Source organism: Phascolarctos cinereus, unplaced genomic scaffold, assembly GCF_003287225.1.
Source record: "Phascolarctos cinereus isolate Bilbo 61053 unplaced genomic scaffold, phaCin_HiC Scaffold_5;HRSCAF=322, whole genome shotgun sequence".
In the NCBI taxonomy this organism is placed as follows: Eukaryota; Metazoa; Chordata; class Mammalia; order Diprotodontia; family Phascolarctidae; genus Phascolarctos; species Phascolarctos cinereus.
Window position 1 is genome coordinate 106,205 of NW_027555958.1, and position 25,992 is coordinate 132,196.

The 25,992-nt window shown below is 43.1% G+C and overlaps 1 protein-coding gene, 1 long non-coding RNA gene and 1 pseudogene across 2 annotated transcripts; 2 read left to right on the forward strand and 1 right to left on the reverse strand.

The window, feature by feature from the left end:
• Positions 1-5,614: 5,614 nt before the first annotated feature.
• Positions 5,615-6,497, forward strand: LOC110203494 (uncharacterized; annotated as a pseudogene).
• Positions 6,498-13,542: 7,045 nt separating this feature from the next.
• LOC110203491 (uncharacterized) lies at positions 13,543-25,492 on the forward strand. The gene is given in 7 exon segments (XM_078154569.1): positions 13,543-13,637; positions 15,287-15,371; positions 17,319-17,445; positions 18,017-18,112; positions 21,515-23,481; positions 23,483-23,513; positions 23,599-25,492. Coding segments are annotated over 6 exon segments (2,433 nt in total). The 5' UTR covers positions 13,543-13,637; positions 15,287-15,335; the 3' UTR covers positions 23,775-25,492.
• Positions 14,456-19,715, reverse strand: LOC144457449 (uncharacterized). The gene is made up of 2 exons (XR_013486753.1): positions 19,588-19,715; positions 14,456-19,182 (listed from the first exon to the last, which is right to left on the reverse strand). It is a non-coding gene; the product is annotated as an uncharacterized LOC144457449 (long non-coding RNA).
• Positions 25,493-25,992: the final 500 nt, after the last annotated feature.

Here is a 25,992-nt window from a genome sequence, read left to right on the forward strand (position 1 = left end):
TCTTCTAAACCCTCCAGTATCTGGCTTCCAACCTCCCCATTCAACAGAAGCTCTTCTCTCCAGAGTCCCCAGGCAACAGGCCTTTCCTTGGTCCTCCTTGTTCTTGACCTCTCGGCAGCTTTCGACAGTGGACCACTCTCTCTTCCTGGAGTTCTTTCTTCCCAGCCTCCTGTGCCAGATCTTCATCCACAGCGTTAACTGTAGGTGTCCCTCCAGCCTCTGTCCGGGCCCTCTTCTCATTTCTCTCCTCTCTCCCATTGGTCACCTCCTTAGCGGCCATGCCTTCAATGACCATCTCTCTCCAGGTGACTCAGATTTCAGATTTGTATATTACTCTCTTAGCCATGGTGGAACCATATTTGTGGGTGCCTGTTGACCTTTGTTGATGGGAGGATGGCTTTGGGTTATATACATTTGGGTCAACTCTCTGCCTAGAGAGATATCAAAACTTTACACGTTATTTTTCTATGGCTTAAAAATGCTGATTGATTGATGTAAAATAACTTGAGATGTGGATTGCTAGGCTCCCTGAATCTCTACCTTTCTCATTAATTACTCAAAATGCCATATCTATCTATTATTAAGAATTTTATCTTTTTTATTTTTCATGAGGTATCCCTTTGGCCATTGGATTAGTATATAGCATTGAATCTGTAGGTATCATCCTTTTGGATGAAGATCTTGGCAATCATTTTGACCTTCCTTTATTTCTATCAACATTGCTGTAATTGTTCATAATTAGTACTTTTATATAAACCCTGAATGAGAAATGGGGAGCCAAGGCCAAGGTAGCTAGGTACCATGGAGTCTAGGTAGCATAACCTGTTCTTGTGGGAGCCAGGCCGGCCCTTTGTGATCACCACTGCCTTTCCTAGACATTGATTAACTATTCCCTTAATGATACATGTTAAAGATTTTTTTCCAGAAAATGGAGTCAAGGTCTTTGGCCTATTGTTTACAGCCTGTGTTCCCATTTTTTTCTTGAAAATCCTGAAATCTGACATTCTCCATCTCTGCTGTACAACTCCAGTCTTTCTGATCTCTCAGACATCTTTGGCACAGTATTTACATGTGCCACCTCTGGGGGATTTTTTTGTTCTTTTTAGTACCTAGGCCTGGTGACACAGACTCCTCAGATACTCTCTTTCTCTTTCCTTCATCTTGGCTATATCAGCTTCTTATCTCTGAGCCTTTTTCCTTCTTCCAGAGACAATCAAATTCACTACTCCAGGTTTGGGTGAGCATAAACCACTGGATGAATCACTCCCTGTTTGACAAGAGCTGCAGGGAAAACTAAAGAGCAGTTTCCCTGGGAGTGGGCACTGATGAGCATTTTACACCAAATACCCCTTTGAGTGCCAGTGAAGACTCTCCTTAAATATTAAAGGTCCTATCAGGAGAAGAATGAAAGGAGATGCGCCCTGGGTCCTAGAAGAATTTGCAACCCAACAAGGAATGGAGGTAATCCAAAAGGATAAAATAGATAATTTCAATTCCATAAAATTCAAAAACTTTTTCAGAATAAAAAGTCTGTATGTAAGCAGACTAAGACAAGAAACTGTCATTGAGGGAAAATCTTCACCTCATATTTGTGTGACAAAAGTCTAGTATCTAAAATGTATAGGAATTTGACTCAAATGTAGATGGCCAAAAGCCATTCTCCAATGGTCAAAAGGCATGAATGAAAAAGAAACATTTCACCTCTAAGTAGGGAAAAAATTCATAACTGAACAAGGGCAAGAGATGACCCAACAAGATAAGAGACAATTTCAATTATAACATAAAATTTTAGAACTTTTTTCACAAAGGAAACCATTGGAATCAGATTAGGACAAACACCTATAGGTAAGTTTAAAAAACTTTCTCATTAAATGTCTCTCAAAGAAGCCTGAAATCTGAGGTTAGGAATTTGGTGGTATTTGGCTTAAAACAATACACACGCCCACTTACATGAACATATTCATGCACATTCACACACATTCATATGCACACTCACACAAGCATTCACATACATTCATATCCATGTGACCCAAAGCCAATCCCAAACCAACAACAATTGCAGAACGGGAACAACCACGTTCTGAAAGTAGAAATACAGATTACCAATGACACATGAAAATGGTTTGAGTCACCAATAGCAAACAAGACAAATGCAGAGTAAAACACCTGGAGTCAGACCACGGGACTCATCGGGCCCATAATGACAACCGTGCTTGATGCTGGAGGAGCCATGAGTAAAGGGCACACTAATCCACTGTTGAGAGAATCTGGGCCTGGGTCCAGCGGTTCAGAAACAGTTTGGAATGAGGCAACAATAATCACTTGGCTTATAAATGCCCTTTGACCCAGTTCTCCCACCAGTGGGCCTATATGACAAGGAGATTGATGTCCCACACATAATAATATTCATGGGTGCACTTTTTTTAAAAATTTTCACATTATCATGTTGTAAAGAAGAATTGGAACCAATGGGAGAAAGCATAAGGAAGAAGAAACCAGAAAAAAAGACAGAGAGAGAGAGAGCAAATATTATGCTTCAATATGCATTCAGACTCCAAAGTTCTTTCTCTGGATGTGGATAGCATTTTCCATCATGAATCATTTGGAGTTCTCTTAGATCCTTGCATTGCTAAGCAGAAATATTTCTATCAAAGTTAGTCATTGCACAATGTGGCTGTTACTATGTAAAATGTTCTTCTGGTTCTGCTCATTTCACTCTGCATCAGTTCATGTCAGTCTTTCCAGGTTTTTCTGAAGTCCACCTGCACATCATTTCTTATGGAACAATAGTATTCCATTCCATTTGTATACCACAACTTATTCAGCCATTCCCCAATTGGTAGGCATCCACTCAATTTCCAATTCTTGGCCACCACAGAAAGAGCTGCTATAAATATTTTTGTACATGTGAGTCCTTTTTCCATTTTTATGATCTCTTTGAGATACAAACCTAGAAGTGGTATTCCTGAGTCAAAGGGTATGTGCAGTTTTATAATCCTTTGTGCGTAGTTCCAAATTGCTCTCCAGAATGGTTTGATCAGTTCACAACTCCACCAAGTGTTCCAATTTCCCGCATCTTCTCCAACATTTATCATTTTCCTGTTTTGTCAAGTTAGCTAATCTGATAAGTGTGACAATGCACTTAGGTGCACTTTTATGAAAGCAAAAGGTAGCAAAACTCTGGGAACAGAGTCTGTCCCCATCAGTTGGGGAACAGCTGAAAAAGTGATTTATAATTGTGGTGTGTATCATAATGTCATAAGAAGTGACAGATGTCAGGAACTCAGAGAGAAAAAGTATACTGTATGGACTGATACAGACAAAAGAGAGGAGAACCAGAGGCACATGATTCAAGAGGATACCTTAACATCAGAGTGACAAAAGTCATTCAATTTTTGGAAATTAGCCTGTTGGAAATTATTGATGTGCACAATGATAAAATGCTGATAGCTGAAATAAAGTAAGGGGATTTAGTGTTCAAAGATGGATCTGATTAATAGAAGAAATTAGAACAATTCTTCTACAATTGATTTCCATGTTTAATATGATATCAATCAGAATAATGAGGTTTTTCGTGAAGTTGGATACAATTGTAATGACATTTATATTGAGAAACAGACAAGCATTATACAGGAACACTGAAAAATGAAAAGCTGATTTATCATTCAAGTGCCTACTATGTGTTATGAGGCAGCTCGATGGCTCAGTGGATAGAATGCTGGGTCTGGCATCAGGAAGACCTGAGTTCAAATTCAGCCTCAGATTCTTACTAGCTGTGTGACCCTGAACAAGTCACTTAATCTCTGTTTGTCTAATCCACTGTAGAAAGAAATAGCAAACAACTCCAGTATTTTTTCCAAGAAAACCCCGTGTTATAGTGCACAGAGTCAAGAAGAGTCAGACATGACTGAATGACTGAACATCAGTAAGTTATTAAATGCTATGAATGTGAGGGAAAAGTGTGAATTAATTCCTGCTCTGAAGGACCTAGCATTTTATTGGGGGTTGGTGCTATACATACATACATACAAACATGCACATACATATATTCATCCATCATACATACATGCATGCATATATTTGTTGTACAGTCATTTCAGTCATGCCCAGCTCTTCATGACACCACTTGTGGTTTCTTGGCCATGACACTTGAGTGGTTTGCCATTTCCTTCTCCTGATCATTTTACAAATGAGGAAAGTGAAGCAAACAGGGTTAAGTGACTTGTCCAGAGTCACACAGCTAGTAAGTGTCTGAGGCTGAACTTGAATTCAGGTCTTTCTGACTACAGTTCTGGCTCTCTGTCCACTGTACCATCTAGGTGCCCTGCATGCATATATACATGTGTATACATATACTGAGAATAAATATAAAATAAATGCAAGATTGTGAACAACACAGTACTTAGGGACCAGGGAATCCCAGGCATGTTCAGAAAGGCCTTGTTCATTTCTTTATCCTGATATATTATTTAGAACTATATTGAATGTTCATTCCTGTTTCATAAAACACATTGATGGCTGGTAGTTGTGTCTTTATCACACACACACGCGCGCACACAAGCACCCATGCGCAAACACACACACACGGTTACTTTCACTTTTCAGAACTGGGATAATCCAATCAGCCTCCCCAATGAATACAGGAGTCCTTCCTAGGTCCTCCCTGGCTGAGGGTCCTCCAGCCTCTTTTTAGTGGTTTCCAGGTCCTGAGAGCTGTCTCTCCTGGTGAGGAGGGGCATGAGCAGGCCCACATCCTTGATCTGGCCCTGGGCAAGTCACAAAATCATCATGAGTCTCCATCTTTTTAGGAAGAACCTGGAGTTACTGTTCACTGTCCTTCCTCGCCTTCTTCCCTTCCTTACAAACTTGTGAGGACCCGCTGGTAGATTTTTATAGATTATAAATTAATATACAAATGAAGTATTACACCTTGTTCTACACTTTAATGTTGTACAGTAATTATGGAAGTAGAAGAGGTACAAAGTAGGACCAGTTGTAGGGCAGCATATGGGTAACCAGATATCTTCATTTCTATTTTCTTCCACATTGAGAGACTAGACCTGAAACCAAAATGTCCGATCCCAAACTGGGCATTTCTGTGGAGAATTCATCTAAAAACAGACTTACAAGAGATGGTTTCTCTGTCTCCAGCTTGAAAGAAGCCTTGGCCTGTGATGTAATGTCAGGGAGGCAACAGAGCATTGAGGAGAAAACTTCTCAGCAAGTAAAGGTCACCCGGAGGGAAACACCCAGTGATGGCCAAAGCATCAGTCTGGAACCAGAGCTTTTCATAAGATGGAGAGTATTTGTAGGAAAGGACCTTCTCAGATGGGATTCAGCCAGAAAGAACTTCATTCTGTCTTCAGAACCTAGAAAGTACCATAGAATTTGCTCTAAGGAGATAGATTCTAGGTGTAATGAATGTGAGGAGCCCCTCCCTTCTCCTTCAGGCTTTATTGCATGCCATAGACTTTATCCTAGAGAGAAACCTGATGATTCTAATGAAGACAGGAAAGCTGTCAGCTTCAGCCCATATATTAATTCTTATCACACAATTAATATTAGAAAGAAAACCTCTAAAGGTAATAAATTTGGGAAGGATTCCATCCAAACTATGCAACTGATTGAACACCAGAGAATCCACACTGGAGAGATTCCTTCTGAATATAATGTATGTGGGAAGTCGTTCAACCATGGTTCATCCTGTACTTCGCATCAAAGGATTCATACTGAGAAGAAGTCCTTCCTTCAGAGGTCCCAGCTTCCTCATCTCCAAAGAATTCAAAATGGAGAGAAACCTTATGAATGTAATGAATGTGGGAAGACTTTCAGCCAGAGAGGAGACCTATCTGGATTATCACAGAATTCATACTGGAGAGAAGCCTTATAGATGTAAGGAGTGTGGGAAGTCTTTCTACCTAAGCACAAACCTTGTTGGACATCAGAGGATCCATACTGGAGAGAAGACTTATGAATGTAATAAATGTGGGAAGGCCTTTCACCTAAGAGCACACCTTTCTAGACATCAAAGAATTCATATAGGAGAGAAACCTCATAAATGTGATGAATATGGAAAGGCCTTAAGCCAAAGAGGCCAGCTTACTTGACATCAGACAATTCATATTGGGGGCAAATCTTATGAGTGTAATGACTGAGGATTTCTCCTTAGGGGTCTTCTTACTAAACATCAGAGGAGTCCTACTGAGGAAAACCTTGTGAATGTAAGGAATGTGGGGAGACCTATTGCCTGAGCACAGAGCTTACCAGACATCAGAGGATTCATATTGGAGAAAAGCCTTATGAATGTAATGAATGTGAGAGGGCCTTCTGCCTGAGAGCACAGATTACTCTACATCAGAGAATTCATACTGGAGAGAAACCTCATAAATGTAATGTATGTGAGAAGACCTTCAGCCAGCGTAGACATCTAACTGTACATCAGATGATTCATGCTGGAGAACCCTCATGAGTATAATGAATGTGGGAAGGTTTTTTGACTGAGAGGCTTTCTTACTAAACATCAGTCAATTCATACTGGAGAGACATCTTGTGAATGTTATGAAGAGTAATAATAATAATAATAATAGCAGCTAATTTTCATTGAGCACTTGTTATGTGCCTAATACTGTGCTACATGCTTTACAATTATCTCTTTTGATGCTCACAATAATCCTGGGAGATAGATACTGTTATTACCTTTTTATAGATGAGAAAACTGAGTCAAACAAAGCTAAGAGACTTGCACAGGATCATATCTGAGGCTGGATTTAAACCCCGGACTTTCTGGCCCAGCATTCCATCCACTTTACCACCTAGCTGCCCCATAATGTGAGAAGGCCTTCCTCCTGAGAGGATATCTTACTCAACATCAAAATATAAGTCATCCAGTCTTTGGAGACTGACTTACTTAGGGCTCTATGGAATTTATAAAAAAGAAAACTATGAAGTAGTGTTAATTGAAAATAAGTAAGAGCTAAACACTTCAAGGGAATTTGGTGTTCATAGAACTAAACTAGTTAGGGAACTAAAAAAGACTACTTCTAAAATCAATTAAAATATTTAAAATAATTCCAATAAAGATTCCAGAGGATTTCTTAATGATATTCATATGGAGAAATAGACAAGAATTGCACAGATAACCAAAAAAAGGATGTTGATGCACCCTTCAAGTGGCAGGTGTACTCAGTGTTAAAAATACAAGTGATAAAAGCAAACGATCCTTGTTCTCAAGGATCTGATATTCCATTAGAGAAGACAATATGTACTTATTGAAGTATGTATGCAATAAATATATTCAAAATAAATGCAGAATAGGTAAATATAAGACACCTAACAGTTTCCCTTAATGGGCATCAAAAGATCCAAACTGGAGAGAAACCTTTTAACATATTTTAATGTTGAACTATCTAACAGGTGAAAAATAATTTACCTGACACTATATACATACTAGAGAAACTATATAGATTTATTTCTAAGTTATTGTTTTTGTTATTGTTATTTAATTAAGATTTTTTTTTAATCTGCCTCTCCCACTACCACCATTGGGCAAATTAGAGGAAAAAAAAACTTTAAAATAAAGCCTTTACTACAAAGCTGCATAATCCAGAAAAAACAATCTCCTCCAGTAGCCACTTCTGAGAATGTCTTACAGCATTCATTATCTCTCTGTCCAGAAGTAAACAGTGTTTTTCATGATAGATTTGGAGCACTTGTTCATTAGAACCTGTGATTTATAGTTGCATTGATCAGAGATCTAAATTTCAAGTCAAGTCAACAAGCATTTATTAAAAGCTTACAATGTGCCTGTCTGTGTGCTAAGCCTTTGGGAATACAAAAGAAGCAGGAAAATAGTCCTTACCCTCAAGGAGTTTCCATTCTAGTGGGGAGAAACAACACATAAAAGGAAGTTAAAACTAGGGAAAATGGCAAAGGAGGGCAAGTCCAGAGAATCAGGGGGAATGAAGATGTGGCTGGCCAGGGCATCCTTGCTCATCAGAGGGAGAAGCCACAGGAGTGGAGTGTCTCAGTAAATTATTATTAAATGCCTAGTATGTGCTAGACATCGTGCAAGACACAGGGGATGCAAAAAGAGGCAGAAGACAGTCCTTGTCTTCAAGCTTATATTCCAATGAGAGAGACAACATGCAAACATATATGAAGTAAGCTATATATGGGTTAAATGGGAAATAATTAACAAAGGGAAAGCAGCAGAATTGATAGGTTGTGGAAGACTTCCAGTAAAAGATGTGATTTTTGTTCAGACTTAAAGGAAGTCAGGGAGGTCAATAGTCAAATTAGAGGAAGAACATTCCAGGTATGGGGGATGCCTGGAGCCAGGGAGAGTGCCCACAGTCAAGAAATGAAGTGTGTTGTTCGTGGAGCAGCCAGGAGGATAGTGTCACTGGATGGGAATATGTGTTGGGGAGTAAGGTATAAGAAGACTGGAAAGGTAGGAGGGGGGCTGAGTTATAAAGGGTTTTGAACACCAACAGAGGATTTTGTATTTGATCCTGGCTATAAGGAGCCAATGGAATTTATTGAGTAGGGAGGTGGCATGGTTGGATCAGTGCTTAAAGGGGATCACTTTGGCAGTTAGTAGAGGATGGGCTGGAATGAGGAGAGACTTCAGGCAGGAAGACACCCTCCTTCCCCTGCTCCCTACAGCTACTGCAGTAGTTCAGGTGTGAGGTGACCACGGCCTGCACTAGGATGGGGGCAGCATCAGAGGAAAAAAAGAAGCATACTTGGGAGATGTTGCAAAGGTGAAATTGACGGGCTTTGACACCATATTGGATGGGGGTGGGGTGACAGAGAGTGAAGAGTTGAGGATTACTCCTAAATTGGGAGCCTGAGAAATTGGAAGGATGTTGTTGCCCTCTGTAGTAATAGGGAAGATAGAAGTGGGGGTATTAGGGGCAAAGATAATGAATTCCACTTTGGATATATTGAGATTAAGATATTTATTATACATCCAATTTAAGATATCTGAAAGGCAGTTGGAGATGTGAGATTGCAGGTCAACAGAGAGTTTGGTGCAGGATAGGGAGATTTGAGTAATGTGATGTGAACACATCAGCATAGAGATGGTAATTAATGGGAGCTGATAAGCTCCCCAAGTGAAGTAGTGTAGAGGGAGAAGAGAAGAGGACCTAAGACAAAACCTTGAGGGACAGTTATGGTTAGGGGGCGTGTTCTGAAGGAAGATCCCACAAAGGAGATGGAAAGAGTGATCAGAGGGGTAGGAAGAGAACCAGGAGAGAGTGGTGTCTCAAAAACCTAGAGAGAAGAGAGTATCCAGGAGGAGGGGGTAGTCAACAGTGTCCAAGGCTGCAAAGAGGTCAAGGAGAATGAGGACTGAGAAAAGGCCATTGGATTTGTGTTTGAGAGTTAATGGCACCTTCACAAAAAGAATTGAACATGTATTAGGGCATAAGACCCTTGCAAAGAAATGCAGAAAAGTAAAAATTGTGAACACATTACTTACCACAAATGCCAAATATATGTATATGTGTATGTATGTATGTATTCCCACAAAGAAACTTTGAATAAAGAATTTTAATTAATTAGAAGTTAAATAATTTAGTCTTAAAGAAGTGGCAGGTCAAAAAATAAATGATAGAAACAATTGAGAGTTGGATGTGGTCTTCCCCATTAGATTGTAAGCTCCTTGAAGACAGGAATGTCTTTTACCTTTTTTTGTATCCCTAGCACTTAGGAGAGTGTCTGGTGCTTAATAAATGCACAATGATTTATCAGTCTAAGAAAATAACAACAATGAAACAACATTCTAAAACCTTTGGCACTCAGCTAATGCATACCTTAATGGAAATATTACATCTCTAAACACATTTCATCGAGAGAAAAAGAACCAATGGGGGAGGGGAGAACTAAACACCAAATTATAATTTTGAAAAATCAAATTGGGGATCAACAAAATTGAAGAAAAAGAATTGAATAGATGAATGAAAGGACAAACTGGATTTTGGGGGGAAAATAATGAGATACCTCATCTAATTTTTTTTAAATAGAAAAGTAAAACAATGTATCAAAAAAAAGGAAAATTCACAATCATGGAAAATGAAATAAAGGAAACTATCAGAAACTATTTGGCTCAATTATATTCTGACAAACATGATAACTTAGGTGAAATGTATAAATATTTACAAAAATATGAAATACCTAGATTAACAGAAATAAATTATTTAAATAGTCCGATGTCAGAAAGGGAAATTGAACAAACCACAAATGAACTCCCAAAGGGGGAAAAATCCAAGACTATATATATATATATTTTAAGGCAATTAGGGTTAAGTGACTTGCCCAGGGTCACACAGCTAGTAAGTGTCAAGTGTTTGGCCTGAGGCTATATTTGAACTCAGGTCCTCCTGATTTCAGGGCCAGTGCTCTATTCACTGAGCCACCTAGTTGCTCCGGGATGATATGTATTTATAGATGTATTTACATTTGTTCTATAGAACACCAATAGAACAGTTAATTCCAACATTATGTAAGAGAGCTATAGACAAAGAAAGCGCTCCAGGAAGAAGAGACAGTCTGTGCAAATGCATAGAGTCTGGAATTTGGTGAGAGAGATTCATTGAGGGAGGCAGATCAATAGTGCTTCAAGGCATTTATTTCGTCAAGGTCCAACCTAAATCAAATTCTGAAGTGGTAAAGTTGTATCCTCTATAGTTTTAGAATATCCCCACACCTTTATACTGTATATGCTCTTATACTGGTTGGGCTTATTGCCTTCTAGCATCATCGCATCCTGAGAGAAAGGAACCCTTGGAGGATACATACCTGTAGAGTTCTCTATAAGCCTTCTCTAGTTTAAGAGAAAGGGAAGGAGCAGGGCACAACTAGTAGCTATTGTGGGAGGTGTGAAGTATCTTTTGCTAAAAGAGCATTCATAACACTTTCTCAGTGCCCTGCAGATTGTGGCTGTGTCCTAAAAAGAGTTTGATACTTCGTATTTATTTTTCCAGTGTTAAGCACAGTGCCTAACATGTAGTAAGAGCTTAATAAATGCTAAATAAAACTCTTATGCTTTGCCCTTCCCAATGATTCTGAACATCTAGCTAACGTTTTACAACCCTTCCAAGCCCAATTGCCCAGTTTTTGACTCCCATCCGTCTCAACCCTATCCCCATAATACATGTTATCCTCTTCCATTGTGCCCTTTGGAATTTCTGCTCCATAGTTAAGCTTCTTTTCATCTAAAACTTCTTTTCTTGCTCCTTCCATTTTCTATCCCTCACTGAGACCTGGCTTCCTCTTGATTGCACTGTTTCTATCACCAATCTCTCTTACTGGCTATACCTCACTCATTCCCCCCACGTACTCCTCACTCCCCATTGTCACTTCCAGACTTTTCCTCTACCAACCAAAATAACTCAGCTACCTCTCTTTCACTGAGGTTCATGCTATCCAGATTTATCACGCGATCCATAACTTCCTTTCTCAGTCCAGGGCCTGGCTCACAGTCTTTCCTCCCCAGCTCTTTCCCTCATACTAAAGGCTACAACATCCATATTGATGACCAACTTCCTGGTGCCTTAACACCTCAGCTTCCTAGTTCCTTAACCTATGTAAACTTCCTGAGCCACTCTTCCACTCCTACCCCAATCTCTATACAGCAACAGTCACTCCCTTTATCTTGCCACGACCCACATCTGTTCCACTTGGGTGTTCATGAACTCCAAGATTCCTTTGGTCATAATTCTTAATCATTTTATTTTTCTCAGACAGCAGGAAGTAGGTCCATTGGGTGACCAGGCCAGGGGTCCTGGCCACCTATACTCATCACATATGTTCCTTTCTGCCTAGTCCAGGGGTGGAGAACCTTCGGCCTCAAGGAAACGTGTAGCCTTCAGGGTCTTTGGGTGCATCCTTTTGACTGAGGCCTAGTTGTACAGAACAAATCCATTTAATGAAAGGATTTGTTCTGTGAAGTCTGGGTTCAGTCAAAGGGCTTACCTGTCTACTTCTCCAAGGCAGGAATGATTTTCTTTCCTTTTCAGATACCCATTTGGAAATACGCAGTTAGGTGGCGCAGTGGATAGAGTGCTAGGCTTGGAGTCAGGAAGACCTGAGTTCAAATCCAACCTCAGGCACTTAGTAGCTTTGTGACCCTGGGCAAGTCACTTAACCCTGTTTGCCTCAGTTCCTTATCTGTAAAATGAACTGGGGAAGGAAATGGCAAACCATTCTAGTATCCTTGCCAGGAAAACTCCATACGGGGTCACAAGGAGTCACACACACACCTGAAAAATGACTCAAAAGGTACAGAAGGCATTGCATTTCAATCTGGGTTTCTCAAAAATCAAATTTTTATTTTTTCATGTGAATTTTCTTTTATGGTTGTCCCACTGTGTTTCAGAGTCACCCAAGTACTGTGCTTGTGATTGCTAAGGATTCTTAATTCGTTCAGCAATGGATTGAGGGCTAAGTTGCTTTTTGGGTATATGGAATAGTCAAATAACCAATCAATCAATCAACCAACAGTATCCTAGGGTCCAAGGAAGTTGTGGGTTTGAAGCAGAGGTAAGTAGGGAATGGACATAGTGATGCAGGGTGGGGAGAGGGTATTGCACCAGCAAATGACCCTTATTACATACAGCATGTTACATTGGGTGCAGGGGCAATTATATTCTTAGTACATTTCTAACTAACAATATGAACCTAGCTGATATATAAGTAATATAATCATCAACACATAGTCATAACTCTTCTAATACAACGACTTAAATTTAATCCTATTCTGTTTAATTCACAGATAACCCATCAAATAATTATAAACTACACACTGATTAGCTTGAGTAGGGGGTATGGAAATGACAGGTCCCTGGCTACCGATCTTGGGTGATTCCTACCCATGCTGGGGCATTAAGCACCCACTATGTGCCTGCCCCTGCCCTGCTAGCAGCAAAACCAACCCCTCCAGGGATTCAGATCCCAACCTGTCTCCCCCCAGGGGCTCTGTTCCATGCCAGCAGGGTCCCCCCACTGTGCTTGGCCCTCAATGACAAAAGAGAGCACTGCCCTCACAAGGCTGCTCCCCTATGCACACACCATCGAGGGAGGGGGCAGCTCTTGTGCACAGTTAGTGGCTCCTGGTAGGTGCCAGCGCCAGGCACCCAGTAGGTACTCAGCAAATGCGCTTTGACTGACTCTGCTGCCTATGAACATCCCCTGGGGACGGACTGACCCTCCCTGACCCCCGCCTCTGGCTGGCACGTGGACACATGGAGTCAGGGGATTGGGGAGCAGCCCCTAGGAGGTCACCAATCACTCTCGGGAGAAGAGATGGCGAAATCACCTAGCAAAAAGAATAGGGTGGGGGAGTGGAAGGCGCAAGCGCAAAGCGACGGGCCAACGACTGTCGCACCTGCGCACTCCCGGGCGGGCCGCAGAGCCCTGTTTCCCAGAAGGCTGAGCGCCCCCAGGCCTCCTTTGCACCCAGCCAGAGCGGTTGTCGTGGAAACGGCCAGGCTGGGCGGGACATGGGAGCGTGCCGTCTGACGCAACTTCCGCTTTGTGCTTAATCCTGGGTCGCAGTCCTCCAGGGGAGAGGCCGGTCCGGCCGCGGTCAGTTCCGAGGGAAGACGGGGGTCATTGTGGCCAGAGGGGTCACGGTGTGTCCCCCATCCCTCTACCAGACGCCCCCTTTCTCCTTCTGCACCCCCTGACCTTCGGCCTTCTCCCGGCCCCCCACCTCAGCCCTGATCCCGGTTATCCCCTCCCTCTTCTTCCCCTCCCCCACCTCTGCCCTCCTCCCAGTTACTCCCACTCTCCCCTCCCTCCTGCCTCCCTTCCCCTCCCCCACAGCTTTCTCATTCTCCACCATCTCTGCTCCCAAGGGTGTCCATCCCTCTTATTCAGGAGTCACTTGCCCTCTTGCCTGCCCTGGGCTCCAGGGAGGGATTGGAGCAGAGAATAGACTGGAGAGGATCAGGAGAAGATGAGGGAACTCCCCGGGGAGCAGATGGACTCTGCCAGTGCAGATCGTGTTCTGAGTGGAAGAGCAGCTCGTACCCAGGCCTTCTTGGCTCTCAGGCTGGCCTCCACCCTTGCCCGCCGCCCCCAGCTTCTCAGGATCCCTCTGAGAGCCCCGCCCCTCCTGCTCCCCATTGCCACCTCTTGTCCTTTGGAGGCCAGCTCCTGCTCATGTCCAGCCTCCGTGCATTTGCACGGCTTGTCCCCCTTTCTCCATCCCTGCCTTTGCAAGCCCTTGGCAGTCTTGGGTGGCTTTTGCCACTTCCGCTTATGATCTGGCCTTCATTACCTCTGTACCTGAGAGTGTCAACAGTTGATGTTTCTGGTGCCAAAGCACTTAGTTCTTTCTAGAGGAGCTTTGTGAGAGTACGTTGAGGGTGTGGGAGATGACGACAAGGGGTGGAAGGAACTTGGCTCACACTGACTGATTCATCAATGAATTCATCTGTCTGGCTGATTTCTTTTTGTCCTGTTTATTTATAAACAAATCCCTGTTTTAGAGGATGGCACCCTGGCAGAGGGTAGCTGGAGGGATCCAGGGAGAAGTCTAGTTACTAAAATACCTAAGACTAGCAAAATCCTATTTTTAAAAAAAAAATAGTTGGAGTTATGTGCTCCTTACCCCCATTTTCTGGGAGAAAGCAGAGCTCAGAGAGGATTCCATGACCTGCCCATGATCTTGCCTCTGGGGAGAGATGGGATTGTGTCCCAGGTGACAGGGTGGCTATCGGGCCAAGGGTCCTGCCTCTCCCCTAAATGTTGGATTTCCCAACTCAGCTCCTGGAGACTAGAGACTGGTGCTTTTTGTCTGTATGGCCTGCAAGGGTCACTGTTCCTTATGTTCAGGTGGGAATGAATGGAAGGGGACACCCTAGGGTTGGAGTCTCTAGCCTCTCCCCCCTTTCCTCTCTCAGCAGGCCCAGCCCTGCTCATGGTTTGCTTCTGCCCAGCTTCCCCATGAGGAATGGGGTAGGGGCTTCTCTAGCCCGTCCCTCTCCCCCAGAGAGCCAGCCCCACTCGTGTCTTGTTTGTCTTCCCAGTTCTGCCTCACCAATTGTGCCTAGCTTCATCATGAGGAATAGGAAAGGGGGCTCCTTAGAGGTGGGGTCTTTTCCCCCTTCCAGCCCCAGCAAGACCAGCCCTGCTCATGACTTGCTTTTCCTCCCCAGCCCTGCCTGCCCAACTCTCCCATTAGGTACAGGGAAGGGCTCAAGGGGAAGGGGCAGCTAATCCCCCCACCCACCCTCAGCAGGACCAGCCCTGCTCATGGCTTGCTTCTCCTCCCCAGCCCTGCCTATCCAGCTTTCCCATGAGGAGTGAGCTCTCTGGATTCAGGAATGGCCCCTGTGTTCCTGACAGCAAGGGTCTGCCAGGTGAGTGGCCCCAGACCTGGGGGGAGCACATCTTCCACATAGCTCTGAGTCTTACATGCAGAGCTGGCCAGAACCTTTGTTCATTCACCTTGGCCAGTCCCCTCACCCAACAGAAGAAGAAGCCGAGGCCCCAAGCGGGAACACCACCTGCCCATTCGAATGCAGATCCATTGACCCCAGCTGCATCTCTGACAGCCCCAGTCCACAGGACCTCCCTCCCCATCTGAGGAATGATTTAGTGATCACCTCTCCCTGGCCTTGAGTCCCTTCCCTTTTGTACCCAGGGATCACTCCAGCCCTTGTTGAAGACTTTGGGGTTCCTACAGGTTCCCTACTAAGCTTTGTGCTGGGAGGGAGGCAGAAGCAGTCTTCCATGAAGAATAGCAAATCTTCCCCTTCTACCTCTGGAGCTCTTCATAACTTGTTGGGGTACAAGCAAGGCCATCCCCATTCTACAGAAAGTCAAACTGAGGTTCCAAGGGAGGAGATTTGCCCAGGATCCTAGCATCAGCAGGAATTCAGGAAGGAAAGCCCTCTTGGTTAAAGGTTGGACCAAATCTAGTGCTATGGAATGCAGTTGGCATCAATGTAAAGTCTTATCCTGGGGTCAGGGAGGCTTGTGGATGGTCTCCAAGGTCAGTGTAAGTTGGCCAGCCTAGAACTGTGGCAGCCAATACAGCTGCTGTGGCCTTGGGCGTTGGCTGGGAGGGGCCAAGGGTGGAAGGGACAGTCTGCTCTCCCCTCCCTGTGTCAATATATTTTGGAGATCCCTGTTTCCCAGAGCTGAGGCCCAGCAAGCAGACTGTGCCCTGAGCTTGGCATAACAATAGTCTTTTGCACTGTGGATGATTTCACCACCTGGCAAAGTATATTACTTGGACCAGCACCAGGTGTTCACTCCCGTTATTTCCCAGGGACCTGAGAGCCGACATCCATCATGTCTCTGACATGTTCACAATCCTGTTCCCATCACAGAACTCAGGTTCTGTACCCCACAGACAGATCACAGCCCTCAACCCTTGAGACAGTCAATCTAAGAATGGTCCCCCTGGGACTCAGGAACACCACACATGAGCCTGCCTTGGGAACAGACCTACAAATGATTATATCATGGTCATATAAACTCTGCCCTTCTGCCTGCAGGATAAGCCTTCCTTCTTAGGAGGGGGGCCTTCTGTCTGCAAGCATTGTTTTCCTCACTCTCATTAAACTTCTCTTTGTGTCCTGACTCTTCAGCCTCTGGCCTGCTGTGTTTCAGCTCTGGCCATTGCCGGGTTCAAGTCTGATTCCAGTCCAGTTGACACCTGTGCTCAGCCCACATTGTGGGGGGGGGGGGGACAGGCCTGCCTTCCATCCTGGGAGTCATCTTCGGGGAAGGCTGTTAATAAGTTATGATGTGCCTGCTTCCACCAGGAGGGCCTCCTGCCCATGGCCGGGTCACAATGGATGCCACCTCCAGGGAAATCCTGTCCTCCCGTGATTTGTAATGTCAGGAGAGGCCTGGGAGAAGGTGTGTCCCTTTGAAGAGGGCAAAGTGCATGAGGAATTCTCTGGGGCTGCTTGGGGGCCTCCAGCCTAGGCCATTGCAGGGCCCACAATGGCTCCAACCCTCTCCTTTTCCAGAGTTGAAGCTGAAGCCCGGGAGGGGAGGGGATTTGTTTGAGGTCACAGTCAGGAGCAGAGCTGAGGTTTGAACACAGGTCCTCTACCTGTAATGCAGCCTGCTTCCTGCCACTCCAGGCTGTTTCCTGCATGGGAGCAGTTCCTTTATTAGATGAGTCAGAGGCTGTTACAAACCGAAGCACTGATAGAAATTTGGATGGATCTCAGGGAAGCCAGAACCCCAATAGCTACACCCCCTCTCCCCAGTGTCTAGGCCCTTTACTCCCAGGTCCATCTGAGGGCTGGTCCCTGGACAAGCACAAACAAAGGTATTTGGTGTTTCAGGAGCCAGTGACCTTCCAAGATGTGGTGGTGGTCTTCACAAGGGAGCAGTGGGCTTACCTGGACCCTTCCCAGAAGGAGCTGTACCGCGATGTGATGCTGGAGACCTACCGGAATCTGCTCTGCCTGGGTGAGCATGGCTTCCCCTGGGACCCAGGGCTCTGTCTCCCCCTCCCAACACCCAGAGGGTCCTTGGGTCCTTCCTTGGGAAAAGGCTTAGAGGGGACTGTTTGGCCTTCAGAGACTAGGGAGTCCTCATCTTGGGCCAAGAGGCTCATTCCCTCATTCATGAAGCATGTGTTAGGCGCCTCTTGTGTTCCAGGCCCAGTGCTAGGTGCTGGGGACCCAGAGACAAAATGGTCCCTGCCCCCCCAGGAGCTTACATTCCATTTGAGTGGAATGACATGAATGCCATTCAGTAAATGCCCCTAGTTTTTCTGGGATGGGCATTAGGTAAAGGCCCTAGTCCCTTTCAGGAGATCAAGTTAGCACTCATGTAACGGGGCACTTTGTGTAAGACTTAACGAAAGCTGGGAATTCTACCAGGGTTCGGGGTTTGGGTTGGGTTTTTTTCCTTTTGAATCTCTGCTTCCCCTGGTCCTCAGTTTCATCTCCTCTGGGGTGATTCTCGGGGAATGAGTCTTGGTTGGAACCTTCCACAGCTGTGTCTTTACCCCAGGGCTCCCACTTCCTTTGAGCAGGACTCGCCATGTCTAAGCCCCAGGTGATACGCCAGCTGGAGCGAAGGGAGGCTCCTTGGATACCAGAGAGGAGAATCCCAGAGAGCAGCTGTCCAGGTGAGTGAGTGACTGACCCCCAGGGCAGGGAGTGCTTGGCAACAGTGTCTTCACTGGTCAGTCAGTGCAACCCCTTCCAGAGTTGGACAGGAGCCTCTGCTCAGAGCTGCCCAGGCCTCAGAGGAAAAGCCCCCACTGTGTGTCAGCCAAAGGAAGGCCGTTCCCTGCCACCTCAGCAAGTCAGTCTCCTGACAACTGCCAGTCTTAGAGAAGGCTCTTGGCATCCCAGATGTAGAGCTGGCAGGGTCCTCAGAGGCCACCTGTTCTGACCCCTTCATGTTACAGATGAAGAAACTGAGGCCCAGAGAGTGTAGTGACTTGGCCAAGGTCACCCAGGCAGCCAGAGGCAGGGCCAGCATATAAACCCGTGTCATGGCCACCAACCCCAAAGCCAAGTCAGGATGCATCCCATATCTGTACTTTCTTTCTGTGATACAACCTCTTCAGCACCACAGAGGTCAATAACTACATTTGGCTTTGAGCACTCTTAGGAACCTGATTCTGTCCCACTTTTCCATCTTCTTACCGTTCATCCCATTTCACATTTTCTATGGTCCAGTGTCCCTGGCCTGGCTGCTGTTCCTTGGACAGGACATGGCGCTTCCTGCCCTTACACTCAGGGACTTCCACGTCCATGTTGATGCTTCCTCGAGTACCTCCAGCTCCTGTGCCTTCCTTTCTCTCCCCCCTCTGCTCCATCCTTGGTCTTCCCCATCTTCTCCATCAATGTATCACATTCATGCTGGATCAGAACAAGATCTGACTCTCACCCTAGCTCTCACCCTCTCTGGAGTAATCCCAACCACCCATTGGTTGTTGCTCTGTTGTCTTCTCCCCTTCTCAGCTCAGGGCCTTGAAACATCCATCTACACTGAGTGCTTGACTTCTTCTAGGCTTCTTCTCTGTCAAACCCTCTGCACTTTGGCTTCTGACTTCATCACTCAACTGAACAGGTCTTTCTCTAATTGCCCATGATTTTTAAATTTCCCAGTCTGATGGTGTTTCTCAAAGTCTCTCTTCTTGAGCTGTCTTCAGCATTGGACAAAAAGAAATAATGCCAACCTACAAACCTTCATTGAAAAAGAAAAAGTTACCTCATTAAACCTTTGGGGTTAGACAATAAGTTAGGACAGCAAATCTTTAAGTGACAAAAGATACTAAGAGCCCATAACTTTCCAGTGTTCTTTCAGCCTCCTGCCTCCTGGCTGTTCTTTGAACAAGCCCCTCCTCCCAACTCTGGGAATTTTCTCTGGCTGTCCCCCTTGCCTGGAATGTTCTCCCTCCTCATCTGCATCTGCACCCCCTGGCTTCCTTCAGGTCCCAGCTAAAAGGCCACCTACTCCAGGAAACCTTTCCCAACCACTCTTCTGTCTTCCTTCTGAGATTATCTCCAGTTTGCCCTGTCCATCTCTTGTTTGTACAGAGTTGTTTGCATGTTGACTGTGAGACCCTTGAGGACAGGGACTGTCTTTTACCTTTTTTTGTATCCATGGCACTTAGCACAATGGATGGTGCACAGTAGGTGCTTAATAAATGCTTCTTATTGACATATCCAAACCTACAAGATGGTGACAGAGCACTTCTCAGAGGCAAATATCATGGAGTGTCTGCATAAGACAAATAAAGGTGATTAGGTGACTTCACATCAGAAATCAAAAGGTCAAATTACTTAGAGATAACATGATGCTTTATCTAAAATTTAGCTTTTCTCAACTGAAAATTTTTCACAAAGACCATAGTTTAAATCATTAGGGTCACCTAATTCAAAGTTACAATCATTATTATTATTTACTAAAATCAAGGTCAGTAAAACATTAAACAGCTAGAACCCCTTTGGGGTAGTAAAAATAATTTCATTTTTAGAACTCAACTGCTTAAGAAGCCACAGAATCCATATACAGGCAATTATAAAATGATTATACATGGAGTAAAATGAAATAATTGGTGGAAATTAAATATTCAGGAATGCATCAGATGAATATAGTAAAAAGAAGGGAAAAAGTGTTTATTAATAGCTATGAGAGTTAGGTGCTTTTATTATCCCTATTTCAGAATTGAAGAAACTGAGGCAAACAGATGTTAAGAGACTAGCCCATGGTTGCACAATAAGTTTCTGAGACCAAATTTGAATTTAGATCTTCCTGACTTTAGATTAGAACTCTATCCATCTGCTACCTAGTTGCTTCCTAAAAAGATAATACTTCTCAAAATAATTTACATATCTAATACCACGCCAAACAAAACCAGATTTCTTCTTTGGATTTTATGCATTTATAATGGAACTAATATGGAAAATCCCATAGACAAGCATTGCATAGGAACCCTGAAGACAGTGCTAATGTGTCACTGCTATTGGTGATTTGTATGTAAACACCAAAAGTGAAACCATCTCTGATCTTAGGAGAAAGAGAGAGAGAGAGAGAGAGAGAGAGAGAGAGAGAGAGAGAGAGAGAGAGAGAGAGAAAGAGAGAGAGAGAGAGATAGAGAGAGAGAGAGAGAATCTGTTTACATATGTAAGTGTTGTTCCCCTGCCTTCCCAAGAGAAAGTCTGACCCTCGAGGGCAAGGATGGTTTCTTTTTTTGTCACTTTCTCCCAGCACTAAGTCCAGGGTCTAGTACTTCATGAGGCTAGGATACAAAATAAATCTTGGGCAGGTAAAGAGGCAGGGTCCTCGGTGCTGATTGGTCAGAATTCCTCATCACACCCACAGTGAAGCCTCACCTTAACTCATCACCTTCATCTTCATCCAGGCTCTGTAATATTCAGATCTAAATTAGACTTTGATCCATGTCTCCAGGAACACATACTGATAGCCTGTCATTTTGCCTTTGAAGGTCATGTACTGAGGTCCTTAGGATTTAGATAAATGGAAAAGAAAGACAGTGAGCCCTATTGTAAGACTTAGAGTCAGAATCTGAGGTATGCAGTGATGCTAGAGGCCAGTCCAATCACTACGCCTCCACTTCTGCCCCAGCCACATTTAAAGGCAGGTGTCCTTCCTTAGGTCCTCCTGATTGATGGTCATTTAGCCTCTGCCTAAGGACTTCCAGATACCATGAGCTGACTCCACTATGAGGAAGCAGCAGAAAGACTGTGAGGATAGTGAGGAGGACACCCATCTGTTACTGATGACCTGTGGGCCCAGATCCAATCACTCCACTCTTTGGAATCTCAGCTTCCTTTTAGGAGCCTTAATACCTGTCCTTCCTCACAAGGTTGTTGGGAAGATCAGTGTGAAAGCTTTTTGTAGACCATAAGTAAGGTGTGTCTCAACAAGGTATTGTCATTGTTTTTTCTCCTAAAGTTTGATGAAATTATTATTTTAAGAAGAGAAGCAGAACTGGGGAAAGCGTATAGCAGTTGTCACAAAGGGACATTTCCATTTTCTTTATTTTTTTCAGATTTAGAGACTAAGCCTGAAAGCAAGGAGTCAACTGCAAAACTGGGCTTTTTGATGGAACAGTTAGGACTGAACAGATGTACAGGGGATGTTCTCTGTCTCTCCAATTTAAAGAAAGACTGGGAAAGTGATGCCAGATTAGGGAGGCAGCAGAGCACTGAGTTGAAAAATTCTCAGCAAGTAAAAATCATCCAAACAAAATCTCTAATTGAAGTGAGAGGTCATGAATGTGCTAAATACAGTCAGAGTGTGAGGCTGAAACCAAAACTTTTTCTACAATGTGGAGTATCTCCAGGAAAGAACCTCCATAAATGTGCTACACACAGAAAGAACTTCCTTCCACCTTCAGACTCAAATAAATATAATAGTGTCTGCTCAAAGAAGATATTTTCTCAGTATAATGAATGTGGGAAATCCTTCACTTCTCAGTCAGACTTTATTGATTACCTTAGATTATATCCTAGAGAGAAAATGATTCAGTATAAGGAATGTGGGAAAGACATAAACCTCAACCTATTTATTAATTGCCATCAGGCAACAGATATTGAAGGAAAAGACGCTAAATGCAGCAGCTTTGTAGGGGCTTCTCCAGAGAGTATACAATTTATTCAACATCAGAGAATCCATACTGAAGATAAACCTTATGAGTATGATGAATTTAGGAAGCCTTTCAATCACAGCTCATCCCTTACTTCCCATGAGAGGATTTCCACTGAGAAGAAACCTTATGGATGCAATGACTGTGGGAAGCTAATTCATCAGAGAATTTGTATTGGAGAGGTACCCTACAAATGTAATGAATGTGAAAAAGCCTTCCCCCAGAGCTCAGAAATCACCCATCTTCAGAGAATTAATAGTGGAGAGAAACCTTACAAATGTAATTGTTGTTGGAAGGTCTCTCACCAGAGAGGGCAACTTACTGAACATGAGAGAACCCACATTGGAGAGAAACCTTATAAATGTGATCAGTGTAAGAAAACCTTTCACCGGAGCACATACCTTTACCGGCATGAAAGGATTCATACTGGTGAGAAACCTTTTGAATGTAATCACTGTGGGAAGACCTTTTCCGCAAGACGATCACTCACTCAACATCAGAGGATTCATACTGGAGAGAAACCTTATAAATGTGATCGATGTGAGAAGACCTTCCACCAGAGTGCACATCTTTCCCAACATCAGAGAATTCATACTGGAGAGAAACCTTACAAATGTAATTATTGTTGGAAGGTCTTTCGCCAGAGAGGGCAACTTACTGAACATAAGAGAACCCACACTGGAGAGAAACCATATAAATGTGACCAATGTGAGAAAACCTTCTACCGGAGCACACACCTTTCCCAGCATCAAAGAATTCATACTGGTGAGAAACCTTTTGAATGTAATCACTGTGGGAAGACCTTTTCCGCAAGGCAATCACTTACTCAGCATCAGAGAATTCATACTGGAGAGAAACCTTATAAATGTGATCAGTGTGAGAAGACCTTCTACCAGAGCACACATCTTTCCCAACATCAGAGAATTCATACTGGAGAGAAACCTTACAAATGTAATCATTGTTGGAAGGCCTATCGCCAGAGAGGGCAACTTACTGAACATGAGAGAACCCATACTGGAGAGAAACCTTATAAATGTGATGAGTGTGAGAAGACCTTCCATCGGAGCACACACCTTTCCCAGCATCAAAGAATTCATACTGGTGAGAAACCTTTCGAGTGTAATCGCTGTGGGAAGACCTTTTCCACAAGGCAGTCATTTACTCAGCATCAGAGGATTCATACTGGAGAGAAACTTTATGAATGTAATGAATGCAGAAAGGCCTTCCATGTGAAGAAAGAGCTTACCCAACATCAGAGAATTCATAATAGAGAGAAGCCTTATGAATGTTATCACTGTAAGAAGGCCTTCTGCTTGAGTGTGCAGCTTACCCAGCATCAAAGAATTCATACTGGAGATAAACCTTTTTTATTGCAATCACTGTGGGAAGACCTTCCAGCTAAGCACACACTTCATCCTACACCAGATAACTCATACTGGAGAGAGACCTTACAAATGTAATCATTGTTGGGAGGTCTTTTGCCATAGAGGGCAACTTAACTGAGCATGAGAGAACCCATACTGGAGAAAAACCTTATAAGTGTGAGAAGCCCTTCAATCAGAGCACACACTTTTCCCAGCATCAGAGAATTCATACTGGTTCAAAACTTTTTGAGTGTAATCAATGTAGGAAGGCCTTCTTTCGGAGAACACATTTTACCTGACAAGAGAATTCATACTGGAGAAAAAATTTATAAATGTGATCAATGTGGGAAGATTTTTGGCCAGAAAGGCAATCTTAGTCAATGTGAAAATTCATATTGGAGAGAAATCTTTTGAATGTAGTCAATATGGGAAGTCCTTCCCCATTGACAGAATTCTTATCTGACATCAGATAATTCATACTGAAGAGAAATCTTATAAATGTCATGAATGTGGGAAGCCATTAGCCAAAGTCACCATCTTATTAAGCATAAGAGAGTTCATATTAGTGATCTCATCAATATAATCAGTGTAGGAAGGCCATTAAAGAGAACATGTAACTTACTCAGCAACAGAACCTTTATACTAGAGATAAACCTTGTGAGAGAAATTAATGTTGAAAGATTTTTTTGTGTGAGAAAACCATTCAACATCAGACAGTTCACACTGGAAACTTTATGAATGTGAAAAGGTTTCTCATGTGAAGAAATGACTCATCTGACATGATAATCTTCATAGCAGAGAAAAATTTTATAAATATATTCTGTGCGGAGTGACCTTCAGCCTGAGCATACAGATGACCCTGCAACAGAGAGTTCATACTGGAGAGTGACCTTGTATATGTAACCACTGTACCAAGGCTTTCAATCTGATAATTTACATCAGAGAATTAATATTGGTAAGGAATTGTATGAATAAAATCAATGTCATGAGGCCTTCAGGCATACAGGCCTTCTGTCTGTACATCAGTTAATAAATATGGGAGTAAAGCCTTATTCTTTAGTTTGGGAAAGTCTGCTTTAGAGATCTCCTTATTCTACACCAGAGAATTCATACTGATGAGGAGCCTTATAAAAGTAATGAATGTTAGAAGGCCTTCCAAGTGAGGATATCGCTACCCGATGTTATGAAATTCATGTAAGAGATATTCTGCTGAATATATTTAATGTGGGAAAGGCTTCAGTCTGGACACACAGCTACCCAACATCAGTGGTGTCACTTTGGAGAGAAACCTTATAAACATATTTAATGTGAAATTAGGGTGAAAAATAATTTAATGAATGTAACTGTGTAACTTTATAATTGACTGTGCTGAGGTGCTCTGTTCCTTGAGTTGACATATCATGAATGTCACAATGGAGAAAAACAGTATTTATGTCAGGAACAAGGAAAGACCTTTTTTCAAAATGCAGAACTTTCTTGTCTTCAGGAGTATTAATTGCAGAGAAACCTAATAAAGGTAAAAAACTGTGGACAGGCCATCTTCTTGAGTATATAGTGATCTAACGACAAAAAATTCATTCTAGATAGAAATTTTATGAATGTGGAAAGTCTTCCCTGTGATTGCACTGCTAACTTGCCATCCCAGAATTAATATGTGTTGACTATAAGAAAGATCTCTAGCAAATGTAAAAGGACCTTCTTCCAGAATGGAGAGCTTGCCTGAAATCAGTTCATTTATTCTGAATACTCTGTGACTGTAATGAATGTGGGAAGGCCTTCCTTGTGTGCCATCACAAAGCTTATGCAATGTCGAAAATCCATACTACAGAGAGATTATGAATGGAATTTGTAATAGGCATTCTACCATGGTAAAAACTGTATGCAACATCAAACAGTTCTTCCTTGAAAGAGAAATGTGATAAACTCATCCATTAGACATCTTAGTTTCTTTGTTTAAAATAGATAGATAGATAGATATACAATTTTTAGAAATTAAAAGGGTTGTTGCATTCATGCAGATGAAGAATTTGCTTTTTCTGGCCTGTAAAAACAGCTATGAGCTTTCAAAACATTTTCAACTACACATACATTAACTTGCACACTTGTACAGTTTTAGATATGTTTAGATGTTAATGTTTTACTAAGATATTTATTTCATTTCCCAATGAATAAGCATTTATTAAGCCCTGAGTATGTGCCAGATCCTGTGCTAAATTCTGTGGATGCAATTAGAAGGAGCAACATAGTTCCTGACCTCAAGGAACTTACATCATAATAGGACTAGACAACATATAGTGATTGCCCCAGACATGTTTTGGTCTGGGCAGTTAGAAATGGTGAATGAAGCCTTAAGATAATTGACTGACACATATCCTTTCTAGGAAAGTTAGTGTTAATTTCATTACAAAAATGGACTTGTTATGAAGATATACTGCAAAGGGATAGGGACAGTATGTGAAGAGCCTGCAGATGGGGAGAGTTGGAAGTTTGGAAGAGGTAAGAGCAGAGGTGATTGAT